The following is a 26,392-nucleotide window of genomic DNA, read 5'->3' as shown; positions in this document are numbered from 1 at the left end:
TCATTCCTGCAGTAATGCACATTTGTCGTTAGCTTTGCATGTATCTTCTTCAAATGTATGTGAAACTGTATGTGATTCTGTCAAGACAGAACAATATACCGCCCTGACTGTATCACCCAGAACATGGCATAGTACTGTGGATGCATACAATACCAGTTAAAAGTTTGGACACACCTTTCCATTCATCTATGTGCTTAGTATAGTAAATATAGTAGAACTGCAGACTTGTTTACTATAATTCTCCTCCTTAAGGTTGAGGATGCAGGTCTGATCAGTCACCCTCCCTGGAAGCTGAAAGTCATCCAGCTGTTTGAGACTCAGAGGGTCCGACATGGCATGATGGCCCTGGGGCCCAGTGGGGCCGGCAAGACAACTTGTATACACACGCTAATGAGAGCTATGACAGGTATGATTTCATGCATGTTTTGGGATGTACATATGATCAGAAAAAAAGACACACAAACTTGGCTGATGATGGAACTTGTGTGTCTGTGTGTGAGACAAAGACAGATAAAGCGAGAATCAAAATGTCTGCCTTTTAAACTTAGTGATACCTCATAAATCATTGCGCAAAGTCTTTTTTTATGTGCCTGTGTTTGTTTTATTAACATGTGTTAGATATGCTTACCTTAAAAATAGGACGCATGTCTCCATCAATGTCTTTCTTCTCTCAGAGTGTGGTCAGCCTCACAAAGAGATGCGCATGAACCCCAAAGCTATCACAGCACCTCAGATGTTTGGCCGACTGGATGTGGCCACGAACGACTGGACTGACGGCATCTTCTCCACACTTTGGAGGAAAACACTGAGAGCGAAGAAAGGTCAGAAAGGTTGCTTGCTTAACATTGATTTTACAGTTGGAGATGAGAAGAGCAGACATTGTTAAAGTTAAACTTGTGTAAATTAAAGTATATTTTTATTTAATATTTCATCTTTACAGGTATTTGGCATTTGATTTTATTGGCTAAAACTTAATATTGGTGTAACCTGATTGTCTTCCAATGTCACAGGTGTGGTCTATGAGAAGCTTAGCACATCACAAGCTGTATTAACGTGTGTTAATTGGCAAAATAGGGAGCATGGTTTTTATAACAGCATCCTCTATCTAAGTTAAAATAAGAGAAAGACTGAAAAGATGATAGGGATGCCTGCTGAGTTAAGAAATGATTCCTCAAATGATTAGTACTCCTTTCTTTATGTCTTTGGGAACTTTGGGAAAACCAGCATGTTAATATGTTGCAGAGAAGTTTAAATATCTTGGGACATCCTTACATCCATAGTTCAAAGCAGTAGCAACAGCTGCTTTCTTCTCTGCCCTGATCCTAAACACTTCATAAAAAATGTATGTGTGCATTGCTATGAATATACATTATGTGTGTTTGCTTTTATGTGTAAAAAATATGCATTTGATGTATTCAGTATATGTTCTCATGCTGTTGTGCATATCTTTAAAAGGGATGCATTCCATATATTTGTGGATGATGTTGAGTTGTTACAGGGCTGCAGAGTGAAGTATTCTACATGGAAAATAAATGCCTTGTGAAAATAAGCTGTACTTATATTATGATTCAATACATTCATCAGCAGCATCCCAATAACATGTGTAGAAATGCGGCTGATGGCTCATGTGCATTAATTAATCACAGTTGTATTAGTAATTAATTATTTGGATTCTGTCCAAACTGTGAGTCATTTGGTTTAAGACCAGGAAATGTAGGTCAGAAATCGCAGCGCAACACTAAACATCTGCATCAGACCAAACAAGCATCCTTACCTCACACAAACATCAACCACGTGACCAGTAGCTATACTGTAGAACTCAGTAGTGTTTGTTTTTGGATCTAAGTTTTTCACATTTTGTTTTTAGTGAGACTTGTGGTGCCACCTGTGCTTCGCATAAAATGCATATTCAGAGGCTTTTTTTATTCTGCCGACTAGCAAATTATAGGTGAAAGCACTACGTTATGCATCATATCATATTCATACCCATGAAAACCAACAAAAACACTGTTTTCTCTCTCAGGAGAGCACATCTGGATAGTCCTGGATGGACCAGTCGATGCCATCTGGATTGAGAACCTAAACTCAGTTTTGGATGACAACAGAACTCTGACACTGGCAAATGGAGACCGTATACCCATGGCTCCCAACTGTAAAGTGGTTTTTGAGCCACACAACATCGACAATGCCTCTCCAGCCACTGTTTCACGCAATGGCATGGTGTTCATGAGCTCCTCTGTACTCAACTGGAGCCCTATACTGGAGGTGAATCAACAATGAAAAACTGATTTAATATATTTTTGTTTCCCTACACAAACACTTATGCACTTATGGTATAGTATGTATTGTACCTCCTAAATAACATCTTGATCAGTTGTTGCCAAAGTGGGTGGGGCGGTGACGGGCAAAGGGTGTCGCAAGATTTATCATGTCACTATTTTTTAATATATATTTTTTAATTAAAATAAAAACATATATAGTAACTACATTTTCAAATATATCAAAGCAGAAGAAAAATCAATAAATATCACAATAACGGCCTTAAAAACGGTTTCTATGCAGCCAACTCACAGTTGCCGGTTGATAGTAACACAACATGCTTTCCAATATGGTTGTTCTCAGAACTGGTTGAAGAAACGCTCCCCCCAGGAAGCAGAGGTGCTGAGGGAACTCTTTTCTTCCTCCTTCTCTGAGCTCTACCGCTTCAGTGTGCAATCACTAGAGTTCAAGATGGAGATGCTGGAGGCCTTTGTCATCATGCAGTGCATCAACATGCTGCAGGGACTAATACCACCAAAGGTAAGGTTACAACTGTTTTGAATTCCCATCCATGGGACAGACTGCACTTAGACAGCATTTAACTGTATTTTTTAGTCATGAAAAGGTTAATTAATTTTTCCAAAACAAAATGACTGTCAATGTAAAAGGGGAAATTCATATAGACAGAAGGCGTTTTGAATAATTTGCTGTTCTAAAAGCCCGAAACAGTTGGAAGCTAATTGATGCACTTGAGTAATAGATCTGTAATCAATCAAATACTTCTGTTACTTGTATTACAGGTTGTGAAATATAAACTGATGCAAGCTTAGTACTGCAAAGAAAAGGGAAAGAACAAAAGAATTGCGCCTTTTTTCCCCAGTTGTTAATCACACAATTGAAAAGGTACTTATTAATTGAATAAAGGCAAATTGACACCACCAACGGGGTTATGAAAGCTCTAACTATGCCCTCTTCGCTTCATTAGAGCATAAAACCATCAGTATTTTTTTTTTTTTAATCTTGCTTTTTAAGATAATTGGGGTTGTTTATGTAATGACTATACCAGTAAAGTTGATTAGTGATAATTTGTTTTTGCAGAATCCAATGGTTAGGTTTCTGAAATTTTAGTTGAGAGACTTGTTTTTCTCTTGCATTTAGGTTCATAGTTTGAGGGTCTAAACCTTTGCATTAACCTGTTGCGATTACATCTTGTCAGATGTTTAATGCACTTTGTTACTTTGCTATATAGGCTGGGAACCCATCAGTGTCATTTTATTTGCGATGAAGCCAATAAACTTGGTGTAAAATGTGAGAACATGTATATTTTCAACTTTTGATGTGCCCCCTGCCTTTTCTTTGAAGTTTGCTTGTTTGAAAGTCCTTGATCAAATAAATAAGTCTTACTCTACAGGAGCAGTGTGGTGAGTTATCCAGAGGGCATTTGGAGCGGCTGTATGTTTTTGCCCTAATGTGGAGCACTGGTGCCTTACTTGAACTGGATGACCGGAGAAAGATGGAGATCTGGCTCAGAGGGAACGACAGTATCTGTCTAAACTTGCCAGACATTCCTCTTGACAGTGACGACACCATGTTTGACTACCATGTCACAGCAGATGGTATGCATGCATTGATAAACAGATGTTAACATCTGCAGATTAGATGCCAGGAAAAATCAAAGCTGTTCCTTGACAAGCAGAAGCCTTGTGCCTCCTGCTGCACTTTGTTTTGGCAGCAGGTGCATGTTGATGCTGCCACTGTCATATTTTGGGTTAATATTTACACCACGGTTTACCTTTTGTAATGCATGCACATTTGTTCTTCTTCCAGGTCAGTGGGTCCACTGGAGCACCAGAGTAGAGGAGTATGTTTATCCATCGGAATTCACCCCAGAGTACAGCTCCATCTTGGTCCCCAATGTGGACAATGTTAGAACAGACTTCCTCATTCAGACCATCGCCAAGCAGGGCAAGGTGAGCTTGGCCAAAAGAAAACAAAAGTAGTGCATGCCTACGTACTGCCTATGTACACTGCCTGTATACTGCCAGTCACAAATTAAAGGCCACATTCATTAAAGAAATCATAACTCAAAATGAGCTTGAAAGTATAAAACATCTGCTTGATGTGTTGATATATGTTTTTATCAACTGTAACGTTGACTCATGTTTCAAGTGGCACATCACCTATAAAGGAGCTGTGAACAAGAACATTAAGTATATACAAGTCCCTCTTCATAGCTTTTTAAGGGTTATGATTATAATCTCTTCTCTATACTCGATACTTTACTTAAAAGCCCATCAAATTCTCCACAACCAGGCATAGCGTGTGTGTGTGTGTTTGTGTGTGAGAATCATTCAGGTTCACAATGCCACAAGAGGAAAGTGGGGAACTTCTGTGTGTTGGTTTTTGTGAGGATGAGATTTCATTTACTTTGATTAACTTTGAAATCTCCTTCAGTTCGGTTTACTTTTACTGGGTAAATTTTGCTAGCTTTTTTCCCAGAGGCTGATGGATCTAGCTGGTGAACAAAAATATACTTACCTGAAAATATGTTTTTATGTTAAGCTGTGATAAAGGTCCAAACTGCCAATAGCTTATATGTCTAGTACAGTAGTTTTTTTATTAACTTCATCTGTAGCTCCTCACATGAAAACATGTAATGCTCTCAGTGCCAAACTGGTCTTAGATTGAACCTCTACATATTACAGCCTGCTGCATTTGTCAGCTCTCATTCATGTTCCTTGTCGCTAAACACAAGCCTGTGTCATAGGCTAACGCATTGTTGTAACAAATGGATCTGTAAAATGTGTCATAATGAATAATTAAGACTGTTTTAGCTGTTTTAAGCACTCTTTTCAAACAAAAGTTTCTGGCTTATCTGTGTTCTTGAGGTACTGTATTGACTTTTGAGTGCATATCTCATTTGTTATCCTACAGCCATGAAAAATTAGTTTATAATGGTTCAGTTTGTAAGTTTTAGTGGCACCTAGCGGTAAGAGTTGCAAATTGCAACCAGCGACTCACGGTGAATTCATGCGCTCCTCTGATGGTCCCATTTCTCGAGTTGTGAAGTCGTTCATCCGACTTCATTGTGTGTTCATGTGCTCTTAAGTTGGAAAGTGAAATCAACGTGAATGCTACTACAAAGATGTGTTGTATTAGCATTATCAGAGCATATAAACAACACGCAGACATCTAGTTCACTCGACACAAACAGGAAGCTAACCGTTATAACAATCTTACAAATGAAATGTTTGCAAAATATGTATGTGCAACTAGTGATTTTGCACGAATCTTTTTTATGTCCCATGTACACTTTATTGCTCTTTTTGCAATAAAGATCAAGGGAGGTAAAAAAGATTTTGATTATTCGATGTGGTGACATGAATACATCGCTCACCACTCCCTTTCCAAGCATGCAGGACAAGCTACGGTGGCCAACATGCTCTGTCGGCTCTGGTGCAGAGTGTTGCCTTCCATTTGTCCAAATTTCTCTTCTTTTCTTACTTCTAATAAACTAGTCGTCTACTAATGCTAGCGTTACTGGTTCTTCTTCTTCTTCTTTGTACGTATTCAACACAGTGACTAAAAGCGCTCTGTAGAGCAGTTTGTCTGCTTGGGCTACTGTAGAAACATGGTGGCGCAACATGGCAACGTCCATGTAAGAGGACACGCAGTGTATGTAGACAGAAATGGCTCATTCTTTCTAAGGTAATAAAAACACAACAGGTCATTAAGGTTTTTATACACCACTAAAAACATAGTTATGGATGTTATATTGCATTTCTGTCAATAGATCCTCAGAAATATTACACACTGAACCTTTAATGGTTGGAAGTTGCTCAGTAAAAGTGGAGATCAGGACACAACAAGTTTAAATCTCAAGCTCAACAGAATAATTAATTTGAGGTTGCAATTTAATAGTCATGTTGACACATCACATTGCATGGAACTTACATTATCTGTGCATATAGAGTTTTGTCTTAAATGAAACTTTACCCTGAAAAACATTCTACATTTTCCTAGGCTGTTTTGCTAATTGGAGAGCAAGGGACAGCCAAGACTGTTATCATCAAGGGCTACATGTCGAAGTATGATACTGAGACCCACATGGGCAAGAGTCTCAACTTCTCTTCTGCCACCACACCACTCATGTTCCAGGTAAAGCAGAACTGTCTGTTTACTTTCCTTAGTTATGTTTAACAGCTTGCTTTCTCATTCATTACAGTTTCATCTGAAGATGGATGATCTACAATATGTGTTACCTTGTCATGAATTTGTGAAGTAATATTGATGGATTCCTTGTCTAATTAATAATATGCAGGCTGGAAGAAGCCTTTTCCCTGTCCATGGCTAAGCTGCACATTGATCAAGCTGTTACTATTGATTGTGTCTTAGTGGAACTTTTTGCTGTCTTTTTTTGTCACCATATGTGTTGGGTAATTTTTTTTTCTTTGCTCCCCCTGTTTTCCTTTTAGAGGACAGTAGAGAGCTATGTGGATAAGAGAATGGGGACCACTTATGGACCCCCTGCTGGGAAGAAAATGTCCATTTTTATTGATGATATCAACATGCCTGTCATCAATGAATGGGGAGACCAGGTTAAGGATCATTTTATCATGAGTTAATTGAAATACTAAAAATATCCTTTCACTCTACCTCAATTAAGGATACTTTGCAAGTTGTGTCCTTTTGTTCTAGAGTACAATGTAAGATAATTTCATTTCACGTTATTTATTTATAATTAATTAGATTTTAAACAGTTTAATTTTGCACATTTCTGTGACCTAATGAGGCGATACATTTAAATGAACTGATGAAACTGAGCAAAGAAGAATGCTACCATGAACTAATAGCTAGGGATTTAAGCTTACTTGTTTGCCTTTCTAGGTGACTAATGAAATTGTCAGGCAGCTGATGGAGCAGAATGGGTTCTTCAATCTGGAGAAACCGGGAGAGTTCACCAATATTGTGGATGTACAGTTTCTGGCGGCTATGATCCATCCAGGAGGAGGCCGAAATGACGTCCCACAGAGACTGAAAAGGCAGTTCTCCATCTTTAACTGTACCCTTCCCTCCAATGCTTCCATCGATAAGATATTTGGTGAGTAGAAAGAGTGGAGTGGAATCCTTGTTGAAGTACGTATTGAATCGAAACATTTGATTCATGTTAAGGATTGGGTTATCCACACTGATATTGATGATGCCACAGTGCTAACTAATCAGAATACCGCTACTGATAACACTACCACTACCAATACTAAAGTGAGAAAATAACCGTAATTAAGAAAAAGTATATTTTCCTTGCAATTTAATTAATGTTACTTTATTATATGAATTTATACATTTTACCTCAATTTACTTTCATGAGCTATGCAGTGTGTCTATACATTTGCCAAAAAATATGAATTTGTCAATTTCCAACCTTCAATAAAACAACTTCCCCTCCATTTACCCTATAATATAGGTGTGATAGGTGTGGGTCACTTTTGTGCACGTCGCGGTTTCACCTACGAGGTTCGGAGCACTGTACACCGCTTGGTGTCTCTGACCCGCCGTCTCTGGCAGTTGACCAAGGTCAAGATGCTTCCAACTCCTGCCAAGTTCCACTACATCTTCAACCTGAGGGATCTTTCCAGGGTCTGGCAAGGAATGCTCAATACCAACGCTGAGGTGATCAACACTGTCCAGGTGAGAAGTGTGCACTTAATTAACAGGGTGTTTTGTGATAACCTGATCTCTAAAATGTCATGTAGTTAAGAAGAACGGTTAACTTAGCTAGATTTCTACTGTCTAAAACTGATTTCTTGACCATGTATACATGACAAAAAATCCACACAAGAACAGTATTGCTAAAGTATCTTAAAATGACATTGCTAGTGTAATTCAACTGGCAATAACAAACCTATATAAGTATCTCACTGCAACATTAATCTAAATGCAAAATAACCCCTCCCAAAACTAATGCACTAAAAATATGCCAGCCTTAGTTCAAATACACTCTCTTGTATGTAAATGCAGGTTTTACAGTAACCAGGTTACTGCAGTGCTTTAATGTGATTGCTCCTAGTAGTCTGGTGTCTTGGGTGCGTATAAACAGAACACAGAGAGAAGTAGTGTGGCACAGAGCTACTTACTATATGACTACATGATATGTTAAGATATATTTACAGTATTTGAGTGGGACAGAAGAGTTTGGTAGAAGGGAAGAATATAAATTGCTATCATTGCAAATTCAATTCTTGCTGATATGGCCAACTCCCTGTTGGTTTCTGGCCCCACTGAATAATTTAATACAGTAAAATATATCTTCTACCTCAGGTTGCCCATGTCAAGTCAAAAACATGCTCAACATCCCTGCTGAGGCTGCCAACTCAACTTAGAAGACAGACCACACCAGACAAAACTAGAATAAACTAAACCACTCAAACAGAATACAAGAGTATAGAATATAAATAAACTTTCCCAGGGTTTTTTATTTCCAGGTGCTGCTGGCATTGTGGAGGCACGAGTGTAAACGTGTGATAGCTGACAGATTTACAATGCCTGAGGACGTAGAGTGGTTTGACCAGGCTTTGGCAAAGCTGGTAGAGGAGGAGTTTGCCGAGGAGCACAAGAACATAGTGGAATATGGACTAGACACATACTTTGTCGACTTTCTGCGAGACACACCTGAGGCTACAGGTACCGATCAATCAAAAAGACATGCCACTGGAACAGTACAGTTGCTTTTGTATTGTGATCATTTTGATGTAAAATGTGCTGTCCTCACAGGGGAAGAGCCCGAAGAGTCTGACTTTGATTTGCCCAAGGTGTATGAGCCTATAGAATCGTTTGAGAGTTTAAAGGACCGTCTGAACATGTTCCTGAGCCATTACAATGAGAGCATCAGGGGCACTGGAATGGACATGGTCTTCTTTCAAGATGCTATGATACATCTGGTCAAGGTACTTTAAAGATATTTTTCATATCTTACTTCATTTAGTGACATTAGTGGGATTAAAGTAAGGAAATTGTAATATTAGCAAGAATAGATATCAAAAGGATAACTTTATATTTTTTAAGTGTAAATGCCTGTTTGCTTACTCTCATACACATTTCTCTTGCTTGTGTCTTTATTTTTTACCTCTCTGATTATGTTTGTGTAGGTGTCGAGGATCATACGGACACCTGGAGGCAATGCCTTGTTGGTAGGTGTTGGGGGTTCAGGCAAACAGAGCCTGACCAGACTGGCCTCATTCATAGCTGGATACAAGATCTTCCAGATCACTCTCACACGGTAATGCTCTCATACAGTAGGCATATACACACACACAGTTATTCTTTATCCATACATCCTAACCTTAGCTGTAATTTCTACATGCTTAATTTTAATTATAACCTGATAATAGCATCTAGATCAAGTCGTAAAACTTGTTGCAAAAAGATCGCGGAATGGCTGTAACACCACATTTTATTTTGCTCATTATGGTCTGGAGAGGCGCACAGTGCATCATTTCATGATTTCATAAAGATTGACAAGTGCTCTGTTTCACTCTGACATTAATGTGAACACATCCCACACCACCACGTTGGTCTCAATTGTTTCGATAGGCAACATCAATAATGACAAGCCTCCTCCACATGCGCCTCACTTACTGTGGTTAAAACGGAATTGCAGGTGAAACAAATACAAAATGCGAAAGTGTGTTTTTTGGGCAAATTTATATAACATATAGCTAAGAAAGAAATTCAACAGATCAGACAGATACACTGAGAGAGGAACAGAGAGAGAGAGAGAGAGAGGTTTAGTATGTCTGAAGAGAAAAGCAAGATGAGCAGATTAAAGTAGTTTTTGAGTAAACAAACTAAACTAAGTTTTAAGAATGAAGTAGAATTAAAATTATTAAATAAGAAATAACCTAATAGAAATAGGGTAATTCTTTCAAATATAATATACAGTTAACTATAACCTGGTCCAGTTTTTGAGATAATGTAAAAGGCATTCAATGGTCAATGTTTTATTATGATGCTCAAATTCTGGTGCTAATTGGGAACCTAAAAATTTTCTATTAAAGAAAAGGCAGGTCAGACTGTTCACACAGTTTTCCCTTTTACCTCTCTTTCTCTCCTGTTAATTTGGTCTGACAATAGCAGAAACAGTGAGAAGAAAATCTAAGTGCGTATTTATTTTGTGCATTCTGTTCTTTGCCAGCTCGTACAACACAGCCAACCTGATGGATGACCTGAAGAGTTTGTACAGAACAGCGGGCCAAAATGGCAAAGGCATCAGCTTCATCTTTACTGACAATGAAATCAAAGACGAGTCCTTCCTTGAGTACATGAACAACGTCCTGTCTTCTGGAGAGGTAAAATACATTTAACAAGAAAGAAAAAGGTGATGTTGCTGGCCTGAGATTCTGATTGGTCATTAGAGCAAAAGGTCCACATTGGTTTGATGCTGTTAGGTAGGAACAAACACAGGAATCTATGTTCTGGCTTGCAGTATTTTAGTGTAGGTCTGCTTTAGCCCAGTAGGCTACTGAGTAGTAAATTTCTCCAATCATCTCGTGCTGCATTCAATCCTTTTTGTAGCCAGATCAGGGGAAATACACTATTTGTATGGTTTTTAAATTTATTCATTTAGCTGACGCCTTTATCCAAAGCGACTTATAATTGCTATACATGTCAGGGGTTGCACGCCCCTGGAGCAACTAGGGGGGTTAAGTGTCTTGCTCAGGGACACATTGGTGTTTCATAGTGGATTCGAACCCGGGTCTCTCACACCAAAGGCACGTCTTATCCACTAAGCCATCACTACCCCATCACCTTGCAGCCAAATACTAAAGCAACACACCGAAAAAAAGAGAAGGGCATCCCCCATTTTTTACCAACCCTTCCACATTGATCGCGGTCTCAGGCATGTACATCAACGTTGCAAGCCACAAACTTGGCTTTCCGTTGGTTTCATCTTCTGATAACCTTTAATGCTACTCTGTCACAGATCCATCACTGCATTTTAGCATGTCAATTCAATGCTTTTGTGGCACAGCAAGGCATCAGCTGATTTTAGTCATGGTGTCATAAGCTGGTGTAGTGTGGTTGGGAGGTGGAGGACCCAAATGCAGGACACCGAACAGAGCAAGTACAGTTCAAAAGGTTTAATTAAACAAAAGCGAGCACACTTACAGGCTGAATGGCTTAGTCCAGAGAAACCCAAAATAAATACAAATGAACAAAATTATCAGAAACAGGTAATCCAAAAGAACTCAAAAGGCAAAATCCAAATAACCACGGAAAAGGCAGAGAACAAGGCAGGACATGACATAAGAAGACACAACACTACAAGCTACAATGAGCGAAAACAGACTGAGGGAAACACAGGCGATATATACACAGGGTTAACGAGCAGGGAGGGGATACACAGGTGAGAGAGGGAGAGAGCAGGGGAAACAGACAGGACCAATCCTAAATGAACACAGAACACAAGACACTGGTCAAGATTTATTGATCGAAAGTTAACAAAATTATTCTCTGTTGTTTACTTTCAACAAACGAATCAAAAATATCAAATCAAAATTCCTTTTCAACAATGATCACTAAACTATTTCACTCCTCCTCTCTCTTTCAAATACAAAAAAAAATACTCCCAAGCCATCGTCCTTCTTCTATGATAGCCTACTACCCATGAGGGTGACTTTATTAGGATGAAGAGCAATCTAAAACAATTTCCCAATATTTCATTTTACGGTTATTTCAAACAATAAAAAAGAAAAGAAAAAACATCACCCTGCTTGTCATTGTAACAACAATAAAAATAATACCAATCCATCCAAGTAGGCCTACTGTGACATGAACAGGAGGTATTTTACGCAAGGTATCGAATGAAGTACTCTATTATTCACTCACTATTAGTATCGGTGTCACTTTGAGCGTACTGGTTTTTGTACTGGTAGCGTAAAATGTTAAACGGAACCCAACTGTAATAGCCTTAAATGTTAGCAGTTGAATATTTACATTAATTTCATAACTGCCAGGCAGGACTAATAAAACATGCAGATGCATGGTGGACCAACTAAAGGTAAGACCTGGCATTCACCCATGAAGTGAAATAAACATTTCATGACCGCAATATCAAGGCAGTGACAGCACAGACCTAGAAAAGAGAAAACCATGCAGTTTCTATCTGGGTTATGAGCAATTTATCTCAGTTCAATCAAATTAAAAAGCAAATTGCATGTTCTCTGTCAGTACAATAGTGTTTCATTTTCTCATCGATCTGGATGTAATAAATTGAAAGTTTAAGTGACAGAGGAAGCAGATACAGCTGGGTCTTCTATGTACTGTAGCACCCTGCGTTACAGCAGCAGAATGGCCTTTCCCCCCTGTATTACTCTGTAACAGCAGCAGTAGAGCCAGGAAGCTTTAAGGTCAAATCCCACTGTTGGCAAATTTCTCTGCTGAAGTTTCCTTTGCTCTCTAAAGTTCCTACCTCTGCTCTTTTCCTCTTTTCCTCCTCCACACCTACCGGTCCTGTTCCCACTCATCCTCTTCTTCTCATTGTCTGGTTTTCCTCCTGTTCTCTCACTCTATTTTCCTTTGTTGCCCTTTTCTTTCACTCCCCCTACTTGTACTCCCTAGTTTTACTCGTCATTGTTTATCTTCCTTGCTTACTCTTCTAATCTATTCTTCTCTTGCCTTCCTTTTTCTTTTTTACTTTTTATCCTCATTTTCTCCTCATTCTTCCTAATTGTTTTGATTCATATTTAAGGACAGTACTACAAAAATACCACAGTAATGACCCAACACTAAAAAGATGCCACAACCTGTGAATGGCAACTTTAAAGGTGGAAATGTTGAAGGAGTATTGAGCAAGATAATTCATGGAACTCTTCCTGATATAAGCTGACTGGGCCAACATAACTAATAATTATTTTACACATGCCTAAAGTCAAGCTATGTAAATGATGGCTGACCCCCACTTACTTCTCCATCAAGCTGCTACACCTACTGATGCTCTGTGCTGACATCTTGCTCTTGCTGCTTTTTACCCGCCTCTTCCCAGCTCCCACTGCTTGGATGTTTATGTTCTGTGGGGGCATTATGTAATCAAGCAGCAACAAGCTGTGAAAACGTTTTATAACAGCATCTTAATGCTAAACATAAAGGCCTACTTATTTTTATTATTTTCCAAATTAAAAAATACTGATCACGGATTAATTTTGTGCTGCTTATGTATGCCTAGATGGCAAAGAGCATGTTAAGAAGCTCAGCATCTACAGGAGTAATGATGGGTTTATTAATGTTTACTTTTAGTCTATACTTGACGCTGAAGCTGTCTGTCTGAAACTGTTTGATGCTTTTTAACTGATAAAATAGCCTAACGCTAACAAGAAGACAGCCTAATTTAATAAGGTCAAGAGACCGCATACAGGGGAGCAAAGTATTTTCCTTTAAAGGAAATCTTTAAATATATTGCAATGTTGTGCAATCAATAGTGTTGTAGTCAAGACCGCCCAAACCAAGACCAAGTCAAGACCAAGACCAGAGTTTATCGAGACCGACACATGACCAAGACTTTTAGGGGCTGAGGGCAGTCGAGACCAAGACCGAGGGAGGACGAGACCGAGTCAAGACCAAGACCAGTTCCCTGCATTGCATGGCACGCAATAAAATGTAGAATGAGATCATAGGTACTTCACAAATTGATTTGAAAGATCCACATTCCCATTAAAACACCCACATATAAACACTAAGAGCTGAAATCAATGTAAGCATCGCAGGGAAGGGTGACAGTCGTTAATTAGGGTTATTGGTTGCATTTGAAGCAATATGTTTTACTTCCAATCAAAGATAGGATGTTAACAAATCAGACAATGCAAAAGCAATTTATTGATATTCCCAAAGTTATGGTCTTGATTGGTCTTGAAGTAAAATCCCGAGTCCTAAATGTCTGAGACCGAAACAAGGAGGAGTGCAAATGCAGTCGAGTCCGAGACGAGACCAGGACCATCAAAAAGTGGTCTTAAGACCTAGACCGGTCTCGAGTACTACAACACTAGCAATCAGTGGTTGATTTTACACCTGCCATTATACATTACCATCTCCTACCTTTCTATACTAGTCCCATTACCTCAGCTGCAATGATGTGCATCATAGCCATCACAATGAAGACTGGCCAGCACTAACGGAGAGACGTGTAAATACTGGACTCTTTTGAGGGATGGGAATATTTCTAAAATTTTAACTTGAATACACGTTTTTGCCTCTACCTCTCCAAATATTACATAAATCTAATCGAATTCCTTTTTTGAACTTTAATTAATTGCAGAGTGACAGCCCTTGCAAGACTTGTTGATTCCGCTTCTGTTTAAGATGCACAAGAACTGACACTGCTACTCATGACACGTGAGACTAGTTCTTAATTTGTGCTTTGAGCAACAGCCAAATTGATCGAAACAGACTGCATCAAATTTTGCGTTCTTGTACATACTTCCCTCTATAGAAAAAATGGAGCAAAATTCCAAGTGTATTTAAATAAACGCCATTTAATTTATGCTTTATGCTTTAATATACAACATGACCCTCAAACAGAAAGTCAGATTATCAACATTTTAGCACTATCCACAGCGGGCTCTGCATGTGCAGTTACTTTTAAAGTGACCTTTTCCCTCTTACTTTTCCTTCCCCTCCTAATTTTCAGCCGATTTTCCCTCCTTTCACATGTTTTTGTTACCTCTTCTTATTGGTCTTTCTTCATTTTTTCTTCTATGCCCCTCATTTTCCATCTGCTTGTTCTCTTTTCTAATCTTCCTTTGTTTTCTGTTGCTACCTCTGCCTCATCATGTTCAGGGGAGAGGTTGTGTCTGGGTGAGGTAAGATAGGATGACTGTGTGTGAGAGACCGAGATGAGGAACAAAAAGGAAGAGTGAGTTGCCTTGTTTATGGGAGAGTGAACCAGCAGGTTAGAGACATGGTGCTTCTAAATACAACACCACATGCTCCCCTAAGTCTCTCTCCTCTCTCCCTTCTCCGTTACTTGCTCTCTTTCTTTCGGTAACCAGGGATTTAGTCAAAAGGTGCAAAAAGCAATGTAAAAGGATGCAGTACCATTATCCCCTAGGTAAAACCTGGAGAAAAGGGTGTGTTAGGTGTGGGGTTTCAACAAGTGTCTGCAGCTCTGGGCTTAACAAATTGAGCAAAAAAGCTACAGTGTGAATATAAATTAGACATCTGCTTTACTATAAACAGCAGAATTAGTTTTAGTTTAGCAATTTACGTCAACCACGCATTTATATGGTAAAAGAGATCGGAGACCGAAGTTGGAGGGATAAGTTGGAAAGTTGGGAATGTGATGAAACCTGTAATCAAAATAGGAAATGAAAATCACAGCACTATTTCAAGGTTTATTTCTAAATATGTTATTCTGGTGAAATGTTGCTTTTGATTTCATTAGACAATCATTATTTAATATTGCTAAACTACAGAAGATTAACTCATGTTGCTGTTTATATTGTGGAAGCCTTTTTTTTTTTAGATCGTGCTTCTCTGTATTTGTGTTTGTCTTCTTTTATTTGTCTCCATGTGCCTCAATTACAGATTAATAGTTGAAAATCAAGACTAAAAAGGCTTTGCATAAGAAATCCATCCTAAATATACAGTACTTATGTTAGATTAGTGTGCTGAGAGAAAACATTTGAAATTGTGTTATGGTGATCTATATCTCCATAATTTGAAGCTCAGTTGAATTAGTATTACCCCAATTACTGATTACAAAAGCGTACATTAGCCAAATGCATTAATTTCTTGGACGCACAAATAAAAAAATCAGAAATGGAAAAACAGTGATGGAGTTAAACAGTATTTACTCTTAAACCTGACCCGATACTAAGCCTACAATTTACAAAATATAACAGTTTTGTGTTCTCTTAATTGATGCAATCCAACCAATATTTTTAGGACTGAAAACAGATATAAAGATGGATAGATAATATAATTTGAGTTTAATGGGTGTGTGTGTTTCATTCCTCAGGTGTCCAACTTATTTGCTCGTGATGAAATTGACGAGATCCTCAGTGACCTCATCCCTGCTATGAAGCGGGAGTTTCCCAGGCGACCACCAACCAACGAAAACCTGTACAACTACTTCATGTCACGAGTCCGACATAATCTCCATGTTGTTTTGTGCTTCTCACCTGTTGGAGAAAAGTTCCGCAACCGGGCGTTAAAGTTTCCAGCACTGATATCTGGTTGCACCATGGACTGGTTCAGCCGCTGGCCAAAAGATGCTCTTGTTGCAGGTACATTTCACAGACGATTTAAATTTTATATTGATATGATCTGCCTATCTAATGGTAGCATTTATTTCCCATTATATATGTATCCCTACGCTCTATCTTCCATTTAGAGTGGCTGCTGTTATTTTTCTCAGTGCTTGTTATCAGTATGTCCCTTGTACTTTCTAATTGCTGAAACAAAAATCTTTTCAAATAGTCTTTTTAGATGAGGACATCTCAGCAGTAAATCCCAGCAGCATGACTAAAGTTTTCTATTTTATTACTTTTAATCTTTTCTTTTAATATTTTGTCTCTTGCAGCACATCCATTGTTAGCATGTCAGCTTGCTTTTATGAAACAAACTGTGAAAATGTCATTATGTAATTACCCCTGCTCTGCCCTTCTGTTTCTTAAAGCCTATTACATGTTTTCTTGAATCAGTCAGAAGAATGACACAGATGTGTAACCATGTAACCACTAATCCATGATGTCCCATGCAATTACACGGCCTTTCCTGCTTGAAAAACAATCAATTTTAATCTCTGACAGCATGTCATGTTGTATGGGTATTGAGTAGTAAAGAAGCTTGGATATATTTATGTTTACAGTTGCCAATCTGGTTTCTGTAACCAATGTCCACTCTCCACCTATTTCGGCTCTTTTTGTCCTTCAGTTTCAGAGCACTTCCTGTCAGTCTATGACATCGACTGTTCACCCCAGGTTAAAAGTGAGGTAGTCCAGTGCATGGGGTCCTTCCAGGATGGCGTGGCAGAGAAGTGTGTGGACTACTTCCAGAGGTACAGTATCAAATCAAACAGGATGCCTCTCTGTGTCTGAGGCACTATTTAATAAAATGTTTGAGGTCAAGATATTGTGCAAAATATTTTCCTGCTTTTTCAGATATGACATTTAAAGAACCTAATGAGATGTAATTTGAATCTAGATACCGACGGTCCACCCATGTCACACCAAAGTCCTACCTGTCCTTCATTCAGGGCTACAAGAGCATCTATAAAGAGAAGAGATCTGAAGTCAAGACCCTGGCCAACAGGTAAAAAGACTTAACAGATTAAGTCAAATATTTGTTATTTGTTATAAGTAATTACAATGTTACCAAATTACCACCTGTTAGCGCTTCTACAGTTTAATCCTGAGATTCCCCTCTGGGAATCAATAAAGGCTTATCTTAAGATGGCTTTCATTCCACCTTAGAAAAAGTAACTGCTGCATATAGTATACATCTCTTACAAGTAGTTAGGTTGTATAAGATTTGGGTGTTGGGTGGTCTACTCTTCCACTTACTCACCAATCCATTGAGTGGCCAGTCATAAGTGAGGCATCAATAATTAGGCATGATTAGTGCATTTCTGTGTTCAGCTGTTTTCACAGGTAGATTTCTAAAAAGCGTGTCACAGATTGAACCCAATCAATAGTTATCGACTTCTTAATGGCATCAGAACACATCCTAATAAAGAGGTCATCAGTTAAGCCTGTCCAGAACCATCAGCTTTGAGCCATTTAACATCAAAGATCTCAGAACATACAACTTCTGTGCTGCTTATCAACTATCCCCGAGTCTCCAGAGATTTATTGTCAGCTGTGGATATCATGACATTTAGAATACTGATCACACATGCTACAAGCCAACCAAAGATGAAAGCCATTTCTCTGTTAAAAAATGTGCAAGTATTTTCACCACCTGCTGCTCAGTGGACCAAAAATTATGTCAGAATGTAGTTCCTCTTGAAAATTTTGTTCAACATTTATCCTCTTTAGGATGAACACTGGTCTCCAGAAGCTGAAGGAGGCATCAGAGTCTGTAGCAGCACTCAGCAAGGAGCTGGAGGTGAAAGAGAAGGAGCTACAGGTTGCCAATGACAAGGCTGACATGGTAGGTTTCAGTAACAGTGGCTGCTGATTGGGTAGCAGGAATATAGTAGATTGGGCCCAAATGCAGACCCAGAAGCAGAGCAGGTTTAGTTCAGCGATTTGTAGACTGAGTCAACTAGGGCAAAAACTTAGAGTCTGAGTGGTGAAAAGGCAAGCAGCGATAAAACAACTCAACAAAAAAAACGGGAAAGCAGTCCCAACACGAGCAAACAAATCCACAATCCATAGTCCTGAAACATGCAAGGTCCAAGGAAAACACGGATGATAAACGCCAGGAAACTGCTGGAACACAAGTCAAAAGACATTGATGAACTGCCACAGAGTGAGGGGAACAAACCAAATAAATACCCTCGTGAGGAGGAGATAATGAGACACAGATGAACTTAATCACGGTGAACTTAATCAGGGAGAAGCGAACGGAAGTGAACGGAAACGGGAAAATCAGGAGAAAATGAAAAGTAAAACAGGAAATACAGAGTAGTTAAATACATCAAACATAAAAGGGAAATGAGAGAATAAATAACAAGGGAAAACCCAAAACCCGGACAGTTTCAGGCAGGAGTATTTATCTTTATCTGGGGTGTGTGTGTGTCTAAATTTAGAGAAATGATCTTCCTACTGAGCAGTTTATGTCTAACTCTATCCTAGTTGTTTTTCTTTTTTGCTTTCTTTCTTTTTTAGTTTTTAAAATACTTAATCATTCTGCTGCATCCCGGGTAGCCCTTTATTTTAATACAGTCCAAACTTAATACTAGTTAGGAAATCCACTTCAGTTGAGCCTTTATGTTTTGTCATGAAAACCATAATAGAAAACCAAATTTCAAGAGACTATTTAGTTTGATCAGATAATTTTATTAATAATTTTTAATACATGTTGGAGTTTGAATTTCAAATTATCCATATTTTAAAAAATGATATTCTTTAATTAGTGCCCTGAAGATGTCTGAATAGCCACAAAAGTGTAGTTGGACTGATTCAAACCTGCATAAAATTGAAAAATGTTTTATCTCCTGATTAGAAGTTATTAAGAGTAAATACAAAACAAAATATAATCCACAGGATAACGGAAGCCCTCTTTTAAATGCATACTTCCCTATTCCACATAGGTCATAAAAAACACAACCAACACAACACAGGGAAAATGAATTCCCCTAAGAGAAAAATAAAATGAGTGCAATAATACATTTTAAATAATTGAAACCAAGATAAGTTAGTTAGTTTATTAATTAATTATGTAAAAGTAAATGTTGTTGCTAATACTGCTGTCACTGATATAAATGCATGCACCCAAGTTACTTATGAATTGCAGGTAAAATATTATTTGTTCTCAATTAAAGTGACCATAATTATTTTTGTAATATTTGCAACATAGAGAAATATTAAAATATTGATAACATTTAAGTTAAATTATGCATTTTTGAAAGAAAGAAAAAGTCTTTGTGGTGAGAAACACTCATTAGGTGAAAGAATGTAACTGTATAATTTTCTGTGTACACACCTAGGTACTGAAGGAGGTGACCGTAAAAGCCCAGGCAGCAGAGCGAGTGAAGGTGGAGGTGCAGAAAGTGAAGGACAAGGCCCAGGCCATTGTAGACAGCATCTCAGCTGACAAGGCCATCGCCGAGGAGAAACTTGAAGCTGCCCGGCCTGCTCTCCAGGAAGCAGAGGCTGCACTGCAGGTACGGGACTTGAGTTTTTCTTTTAATACAGGACTTGAGAGTTGTGGAGACATCTGGCAACCATAAATTCAACATTTCTGTCTCTATTTCCATCAGGTGCATAGATTTTAGTCCAAACTTGTTTTTGCCTACACAAAGTATTTTTAGCAATTTATATCTTTATATTTTGACAGCGTAACTTTCTATACTTTGGTACATGTGATCCGTCTTTATCGTTCATTCCTTCAAGACAGTTGTTATCCCACTTTCTGCATCGCTTTGGGTCCCAGTTAGTTTCAGAGTTGAATTTTAAAATACCATTGTTCGTCTAGAAAGCACTGCATGATCTCCTATCCCAATACTACACTGGTAGAGACCCAAGGTCCTCTGAGACGGGTTGTCTGTATGGCCTCCAATTGAGGAAAAAAAATTATGGTGCTCTCACCATATTTATTATCAATTATCCCCGTTCATTGATACCTTTAAGAAATAACTTAGAGCACGTCTTTTAACTCTATTTGTTGTTTCTTGTCCTAACGGTGCAAACTTGTGGGAGTATGACTTTTTGACTTTTCAGCCTAATATGGTTACTGTGATTCACACTTTTTCAAAAACCTATTTTATTGGCTGCTCTGTTTTATGCTGCCATTGACTGCTGACCCCTGACTCCTCTTAACCAACCACTAGTCACATCAGTTAAGTGACTCGCTGAGTGTGGCGCGCCCTAAAACCAATGGACATAAAGTTGTAACTGTGATGTAGCGACAGCTCACAATTAAAACGTTACGAATGAAAGATAAATTTGTTATAAATGAATAACTCAAAACTCTGAAACGTCTTGCTCCAGTCAAGGATGCAAAGCTGGTTCGAGTTGTACTGCCTGTGTTTCGGGATCAAACTCGGGCTGCAACATGTACGGCTGAACCGAACCCATGGTTAACTTGCTGAAGCGTCTTTGTTTTGGACTACCTTGCTTGTCAGGACCCCCCTACTCTGCATCTGATTGGCTAGTAGTCCTTACCTAGGTACTGTGCATCTGCAACTCTCAACAAAGATCAAATAATAATGAGATGCCTCACTCGGTAGCTAAAATAGAGAATTCAACACAGAGGCAAAAATGCCTCATCCCTACACAGACGTTGCTCTTAATGCTACGTCACCTGTTGTAGCAGTTTATTGTGCATCTCTGTATGGTTTAATATCTCCCCCACTGATTTTTTTTTGTGATCTCCCACTTTGCGTTGCTTCAGGGTGCCACTTCTTGCTGTGTGTAACTGCATGTGGGTTTGCCTACAGCCTTCCCACCCTGGTGTGTGTATGTGTATAACAGCGGGTGTGTCTAAAGTTAGCATGGCGCTCTGGGGCCTGGAGCTGCGTTGTAATTAAAGCTGTCCTCCTGGGTGGATGGTTACATACAGATCTCCTATGGCAGGTCCCTCATTAGAATTTTACTCTTGCTGCTGCAGATGGATATCTAATATTTACAAACAGGCAACCCTTGGACAGTATATATTCGGAATGATCATCCATTCATGCATTTTGATCTTGTATTTTTCAAGTGCTGTAGGGGGTTTTAAATAGAGATGGTGTACACATAACTAAAACCAAAGACACTCTGCCACTCATTCAAGAGGCTTCTTCACGTCTACTGGTTGAGATTGAGAGATTCAGTTCGTCATTCAATTTGAATGGTTAAGGTCACTTTCAAGATAACCTTTAAAGTCACTTTAATGAAGATCATTAAGGTCACTTTCAACTTGATACCTGGATGGTTGATATGATGCTACATAGACTTGTACACTTTTATACACTTTTATATGCACTTAAATAATATAAACTCCTTTGATGGTAGTTACAGCTGGTCTGTGCAATTGGGTCAGAGATGGTGTAATTATTTACATTTCAAGTTCTATGGGCTTTTTTCCTGTTTCAAATCAAGAATGTGGTCTTTTAAGTTTTAGAGCATGACTCAGTGATTTGGCATTCAGAATTTGTAATGCTTTCTCTCACAACCCTGCCCCCGCACTTGCCCCTGTTTGTGCTTAGATTTCCTCTGCTTCTGCTCAGTTCAGATATATAGTTTGCACAGAGTTCCTGCGCTCCAGCTTCAGCCCTTGTCCTCACACTCAGGCTGCTTCTATGTGCTGATGAAACATCTGCTCCCAGAGTTTTTGTGCAATAACCCTCTCTTCCACATTTCCACAACCAATAGAATAGCAGGTTTAGTGTTGACCAATGCAAGGATCCCCAATGAAACTGAAGATGGATGTTGTTGTGTGACGCAGATGTTTTAGTTTCATGCTAAAATACTGTGACTAATATATGGTTGCAAGGAGAAAAGGAAGTGAGTGACAAAAAGCTGCATAACACTACTGGGTTATATACTGTACAGATAACAGTAATAAAAGTAATTGCTATGGAAAATGGGTGGGCGACGTGTAAAAATAATTGGTAGGACAAAAACTATATAATTAAAACATTCTAGTTTGAACAGTCATGTAAAGGAATCTGCACTTGGTTGATTAGCTATTTGTGATCAAGCAAGAACGCCCACAATAATGCAGATTTTTGTAGGATTTTGTGAAGTTATATGGAAATCATGAAGCAGAGGTGGGACATGAATTGCAGAGAAGAGGAGAGTAGTTGGTGGAAGTAGAAGACATACCAGACTGTATGCAGGCAGACTCTCTGGAAGATTCACACTACACTGCTGATAAAACAGAGTGGAAAGGGAGCAGGGAGGAGAGGACAGAAACAAGGAAAGTGCAAAGAGGAGAAGAGATGAGATGAGCGGGGGCAGGGGGCCTAATAAAGAAGCCAAACAAGTCTCACTGGGGCATGGTCTTTCTCTTTTCTCCTGCCGACTCTCATTTTAATTAGTGCCTTGAAGTAATTTTCTGCCCCTCTCTGCAGAACTCCCATCATTCTGTAGGAGTTTATACTTACAGTATTCATGCTTTCTTTTTTTCCCCTAAATCTCTCCTCATCAGTGCCTCAGGTTGTATTTACTTTGTACATGTCCTTTGCTTTATATTCTGAAAATGCAGCATTGTGTACACTTTCCTTTATAGGTCATGTTATAGAAAGGAAAAACTTATTACTTTATTCTTCGTTCTCATCTCAGTTAATTGTCTCTCACTCACCTTTATTTTGTTTCCTGTGTACATCCAATATGTTTGCCTTATGGATTTACCTCTCCCTCACTCTCATTTCCTTTCCTCCTGTGTGGACAAATGGGCACAAAGAGTGATATAACATAAAGTTTTTATACAAGGGTGTCATTTTGTGTTGAAAAGTGGTGAGGACATAAGGGCCTAGATCAAGGGCGTGATGATATATGTGGGTCACAGGACAGTGCTCGGCAACAAGACAAGAAGATTTTGAACACTATTTTGAAGAAATAATAATAGTAAATAATAATACATTTTATTTGATGCTGCCTTTCATGACACTCAAGGTTGCCTTACATCATAAAATATGACGAGCATCATTAAAACAGCATAAAAACAAACAAAAAATAAATAAAATGAAAACATCATCAATCAAATGGGAGTCAGTGTTGTACATTATTACAATGAGTATGCTAGTTTGACAAGATGAGTTTTGAGAGCAGTTTTTGATTTGTCCAGAGGTGGGTGGGGAGAGAGTTCCAGAGTTTGAGTGAAGCGTAGGAGCGAAGGCTCTAGCCCCATTGTACTGAGGCTGTTTGGTACTGTCAAAAGACTTGATGTGGAAGACCGCAGGGAACGAGATGGAGTGTAAGTCTGAATGAGGTCAGTGAGATAAGTAGGAGACAGATTGTTGAGGGCTTTGAATGTTAATAATAATATTTTAAAGTTAATCCTTTGTGATAAAGGGAGCCAGTGTAGTTGAATCAACAGAGGAGTGACATGAGTGACAATAGCCTATTTGCTGAAATATATGAGTGGGGGCTCTGGGAGTCCTGCCCCAGAAGATTTTGAGCAATAAATTTCCGGAATTGGAGACATTTTCTGCTCCAATTTACAGTGTAAATGTCTTTATCTTCATAAAGGGAAACAAAACGTTCAGCTGCCATGGGGCAATTCATAAATATAAAAATATAACAGAATATAATGCAGTAATCAGCTGCTTGTATTTTTTTTTGCTTAAGTTACTTTTTTTGGACAATGCACGTTTGTTTCTTCTGTAGTTAAATTTCATTGTGTGTTTTCTTATTATGCAAATAAACCTTTCTCGAAGCATTTTCATTTGTTAGTTAACATTTCTTGGTGCAAGCTGTTTCTCAAAACATTTTTGACAAATGCTTTCAAAATGTGATGAGAAAACAGCCATTTCAAAATGTGGTGGGGACATGTCCCCAGCATCCCCAGGGTAAATGACAATACCTTAAATGGCATCCTGACAATTGGTTTATCATGATGGACAACTGTAGTTGCTTTTCTTCTTTTATTGGTAGCAGTGTTCTGACTTTGCTGTAAAATGCACTTTAAAAACTTGACTAATGTTAGCCCATGTTGTCCTTATTAAGTTAGCCGACATCATTAAACATTCAGATAATAGTCAAATGTCTTCCTTTTTCTGTACCCACTCAGACAATCAAGCCATCAGACATTGCCACTGTGCGAACACTCGGTCGCCCCCCCCACCTCATCATGCGGATCATGGACTGTGTGCTGCTGCTCTTCCAGAGACGGGTCAACACCGTGAAGATTGACCCAGAGAAGAACTGCAACACGCCCTCCTGGCAGGAGTCCCTAAAACTCATGACAGCCGGAAACTTCCTGGGCAGCCTGCAGGTACAATGCCAATTTTATACAGTTGAGATTGCTCAGATGCTTCAGAAGGCTTGCTCACATTTGCCCTAAACCACATAATTTGGGTAATATCCTTGGTAGCCTACAGAGTTACCATATTAAACATTGCACAGTTATAAGTTATAGTCTCATATATTGTAAAATTAAATCGGAAAACATAAGACTATAATCTTACCAAAATAAAATTCTTACAGGAAAGATATTATATTGAACATTCTTCAGTTATATCCTATGTCCTATCCTGTTCTAAGATGCTGCAAGTGCTAGGTATAGTAGCTTAGGTATATTGTAGTATTCAGCAGAATCCCTGCCTGCAGCTCAACTAATGAGTAAATTGTATACTTTCTATACTCACTGATACTACACTCACCTCTGAAAAGATGAAATGAGCTTTTATAGCTACCTGTTCTGTTTAGGGGAGGATGTTGGCATCTATGCAGTTTCAATTCTGCAGACAACAATGACAACCATGATATTAGCTTTTTAAAAAGGACGACACATAGAATACAGACTACAGGTTTTAAAATGACATGTGTATGCTCTTCCACATGAGAGCTTAAGAGCTCAGATATTCAGGTTAGAGCAAATCCATTTTTAATACCTTTTTTTTGAGCTGGTTAAATCAGGATAATGTGTAAAATAGGCACAATCAATGTGAAGACATCTAATGGTCTTAGATTTCAGAATTTAATTCTACAGTCACCAACCTTTCTTAGATTTGCCTTAACTTGTGCCATTTTTAATACCTTCTGCCTAACCACCTCTCTCACCATCTTTTCTGTTACTTTCATGTCATCTCTCTTTTCACCCAACACCCCACTACACCAGGTCTTTTATTGTGCGCCATATGTTATCTTTATCTTAGCATTTTTCTGTCTGTCTTTCTTTTTCACCCACTCTTGTACAATCATTTTTTCCTCTTCTGTGTTGTGTTCCTCCTAGATGCATCTGTCCCTCAGTCCTGCTTGCTCTGCCTCGTGTCTTTCCTTTTCTCTTTACACTTTGTCTCGGCCTCCTAACTCACCACCTCTCCCCCAGCTTTCACTACTTGCTTTGCTTTTTGTCTTTACTTTCCTCAATCACCAGAGCTCCATTTACCATTTTCTCCTCCTTTTTCTCTAATTTAACAGTCTACCATTCTTTATTTATAAGTAACAGAGGCAGAATGCTTTAGTTACATGTGTGATAAATATTTATATTTGTGAACTGTCTGAAATAAGTTGTGTTTTCTTCATTCAAATCACCCTTCCCCCTTCCACTTTTCATACTTCTCTCTCTCCCACCTTGCAGCAATTCCCCAAAGACACCATTAATGAAGAAATGGTGGAGCTGCTGCAACCTTATTTTGACATGCCAGACTACAACATTGAAACAGCCAAGAGGGTTTGCGGCAATGTGGCCGGCCTTGCATCTTGGACAAAAGCTATGGCCTCCTTCTTCTCCATCAACAAGGAGGTGCTACCCTTGAAGGTAACATACAATGCAGCAGATCTAGCAGGGTGGTTCTTTCATATAGCACAGAGGTGAAACACTAGTG

General features: G+C 38.8%; 1 protein-coding gene across 1 annotated transcript in view; it reads left to right on the top strand.

Annotated features, from left to right (window-relative positions):
* The window catches only part of dnah5 (dynein, axonemal, heavy chain 5), a 111,582-nt gene that overhangs the window by 48,583 nt on the left and 36,607 nt on the right, over positions 1-26,392 (top strand). The window contains exons 46-66 of the mRNA XM_038711914.1: positions 253-406; positions 675-821; positions 2,024-2,265; positions 2,623-2,799; positions 3,671-3,875; positions 4,087-4,229; positions 6,283-6,417; positions 6,735-6,857; positions 7,147-7,360; positions 7,724-7,947; positions 8,742-8,940; positions 9,031-9,203; positions 9,405-9,535; positions 10,451-10,604; positions 16,268-16,535; positions 17,185-17,308; positions 17,455-17,562; positions 18,288-18,402; positions 19,904-20,080; positions 24,634-24,837; positions 26,146-26,325. Of these exons, the coding sequence (XP_038567842.1) occupies positions 253-406; positions 675-821; positions 2,024-2,265; positions 2,623-2,799; positions 3,671-3,875; positions 4,087-4,229; positions 6,283-6,417; positions 6,735-6,857; positions 7,147-7,360; positions 7,724-7,947; positions 8,742-8,940; positions 9,031-9,203; positions 9,405-9,535; positions 10,451-10,604; positions 16,268-16,535; positions 17,185-17,308; positions 17,455-17,562; positions 18,288-18,402; positions 19,904-20,080; positions 24,634-24,837; positions 26,146-26,325 (3,597 nt within the window). The remainder of the gene's footprint in view (positions 1-252; positions 407-674; positions 822-2,023; positions 2,266-2,622; positions 2,800-3,670; positions 3,876-4,086; positions 4,230-6,282; positions 6,418-6,734; positions 6,858-7,146; positions 7,361-7,723; positions 7,948-8,741; positions 8,941-9,030; positions 9,204-9,404; positions 9,536-10,450; positions 10,605-16,267; positions 16,536-17,184; positions 17,309-17,454; positions 17,563-18,287; positions 18,403-19,903; positions 20,081-24,633; positions 24,838-26,145; positions 26,326-26,392) is intronic.

This window comes from Micropterus salmoides, unplaced genomic scaffold, assembly GCF_014851395.1.
Source record: "Micropterus salmoides isolate LMB-PRFRI ecotype aquatic unplaced genomic scaffold, ASM1485139v1 Ms_hic_scaffold_11, whole genome shotgun sequence".
In the NCBI taxonomy this organism is placed as follows: Eukaryota; Metazoa; Chordata; class Actinopteri; order Centrarchiformes; family Centrarchidae; genus Micropterus; species Micropterus salmoides.
This window is presented reverse-complemented; position numbering and strand designations above follow the sequence as displayed.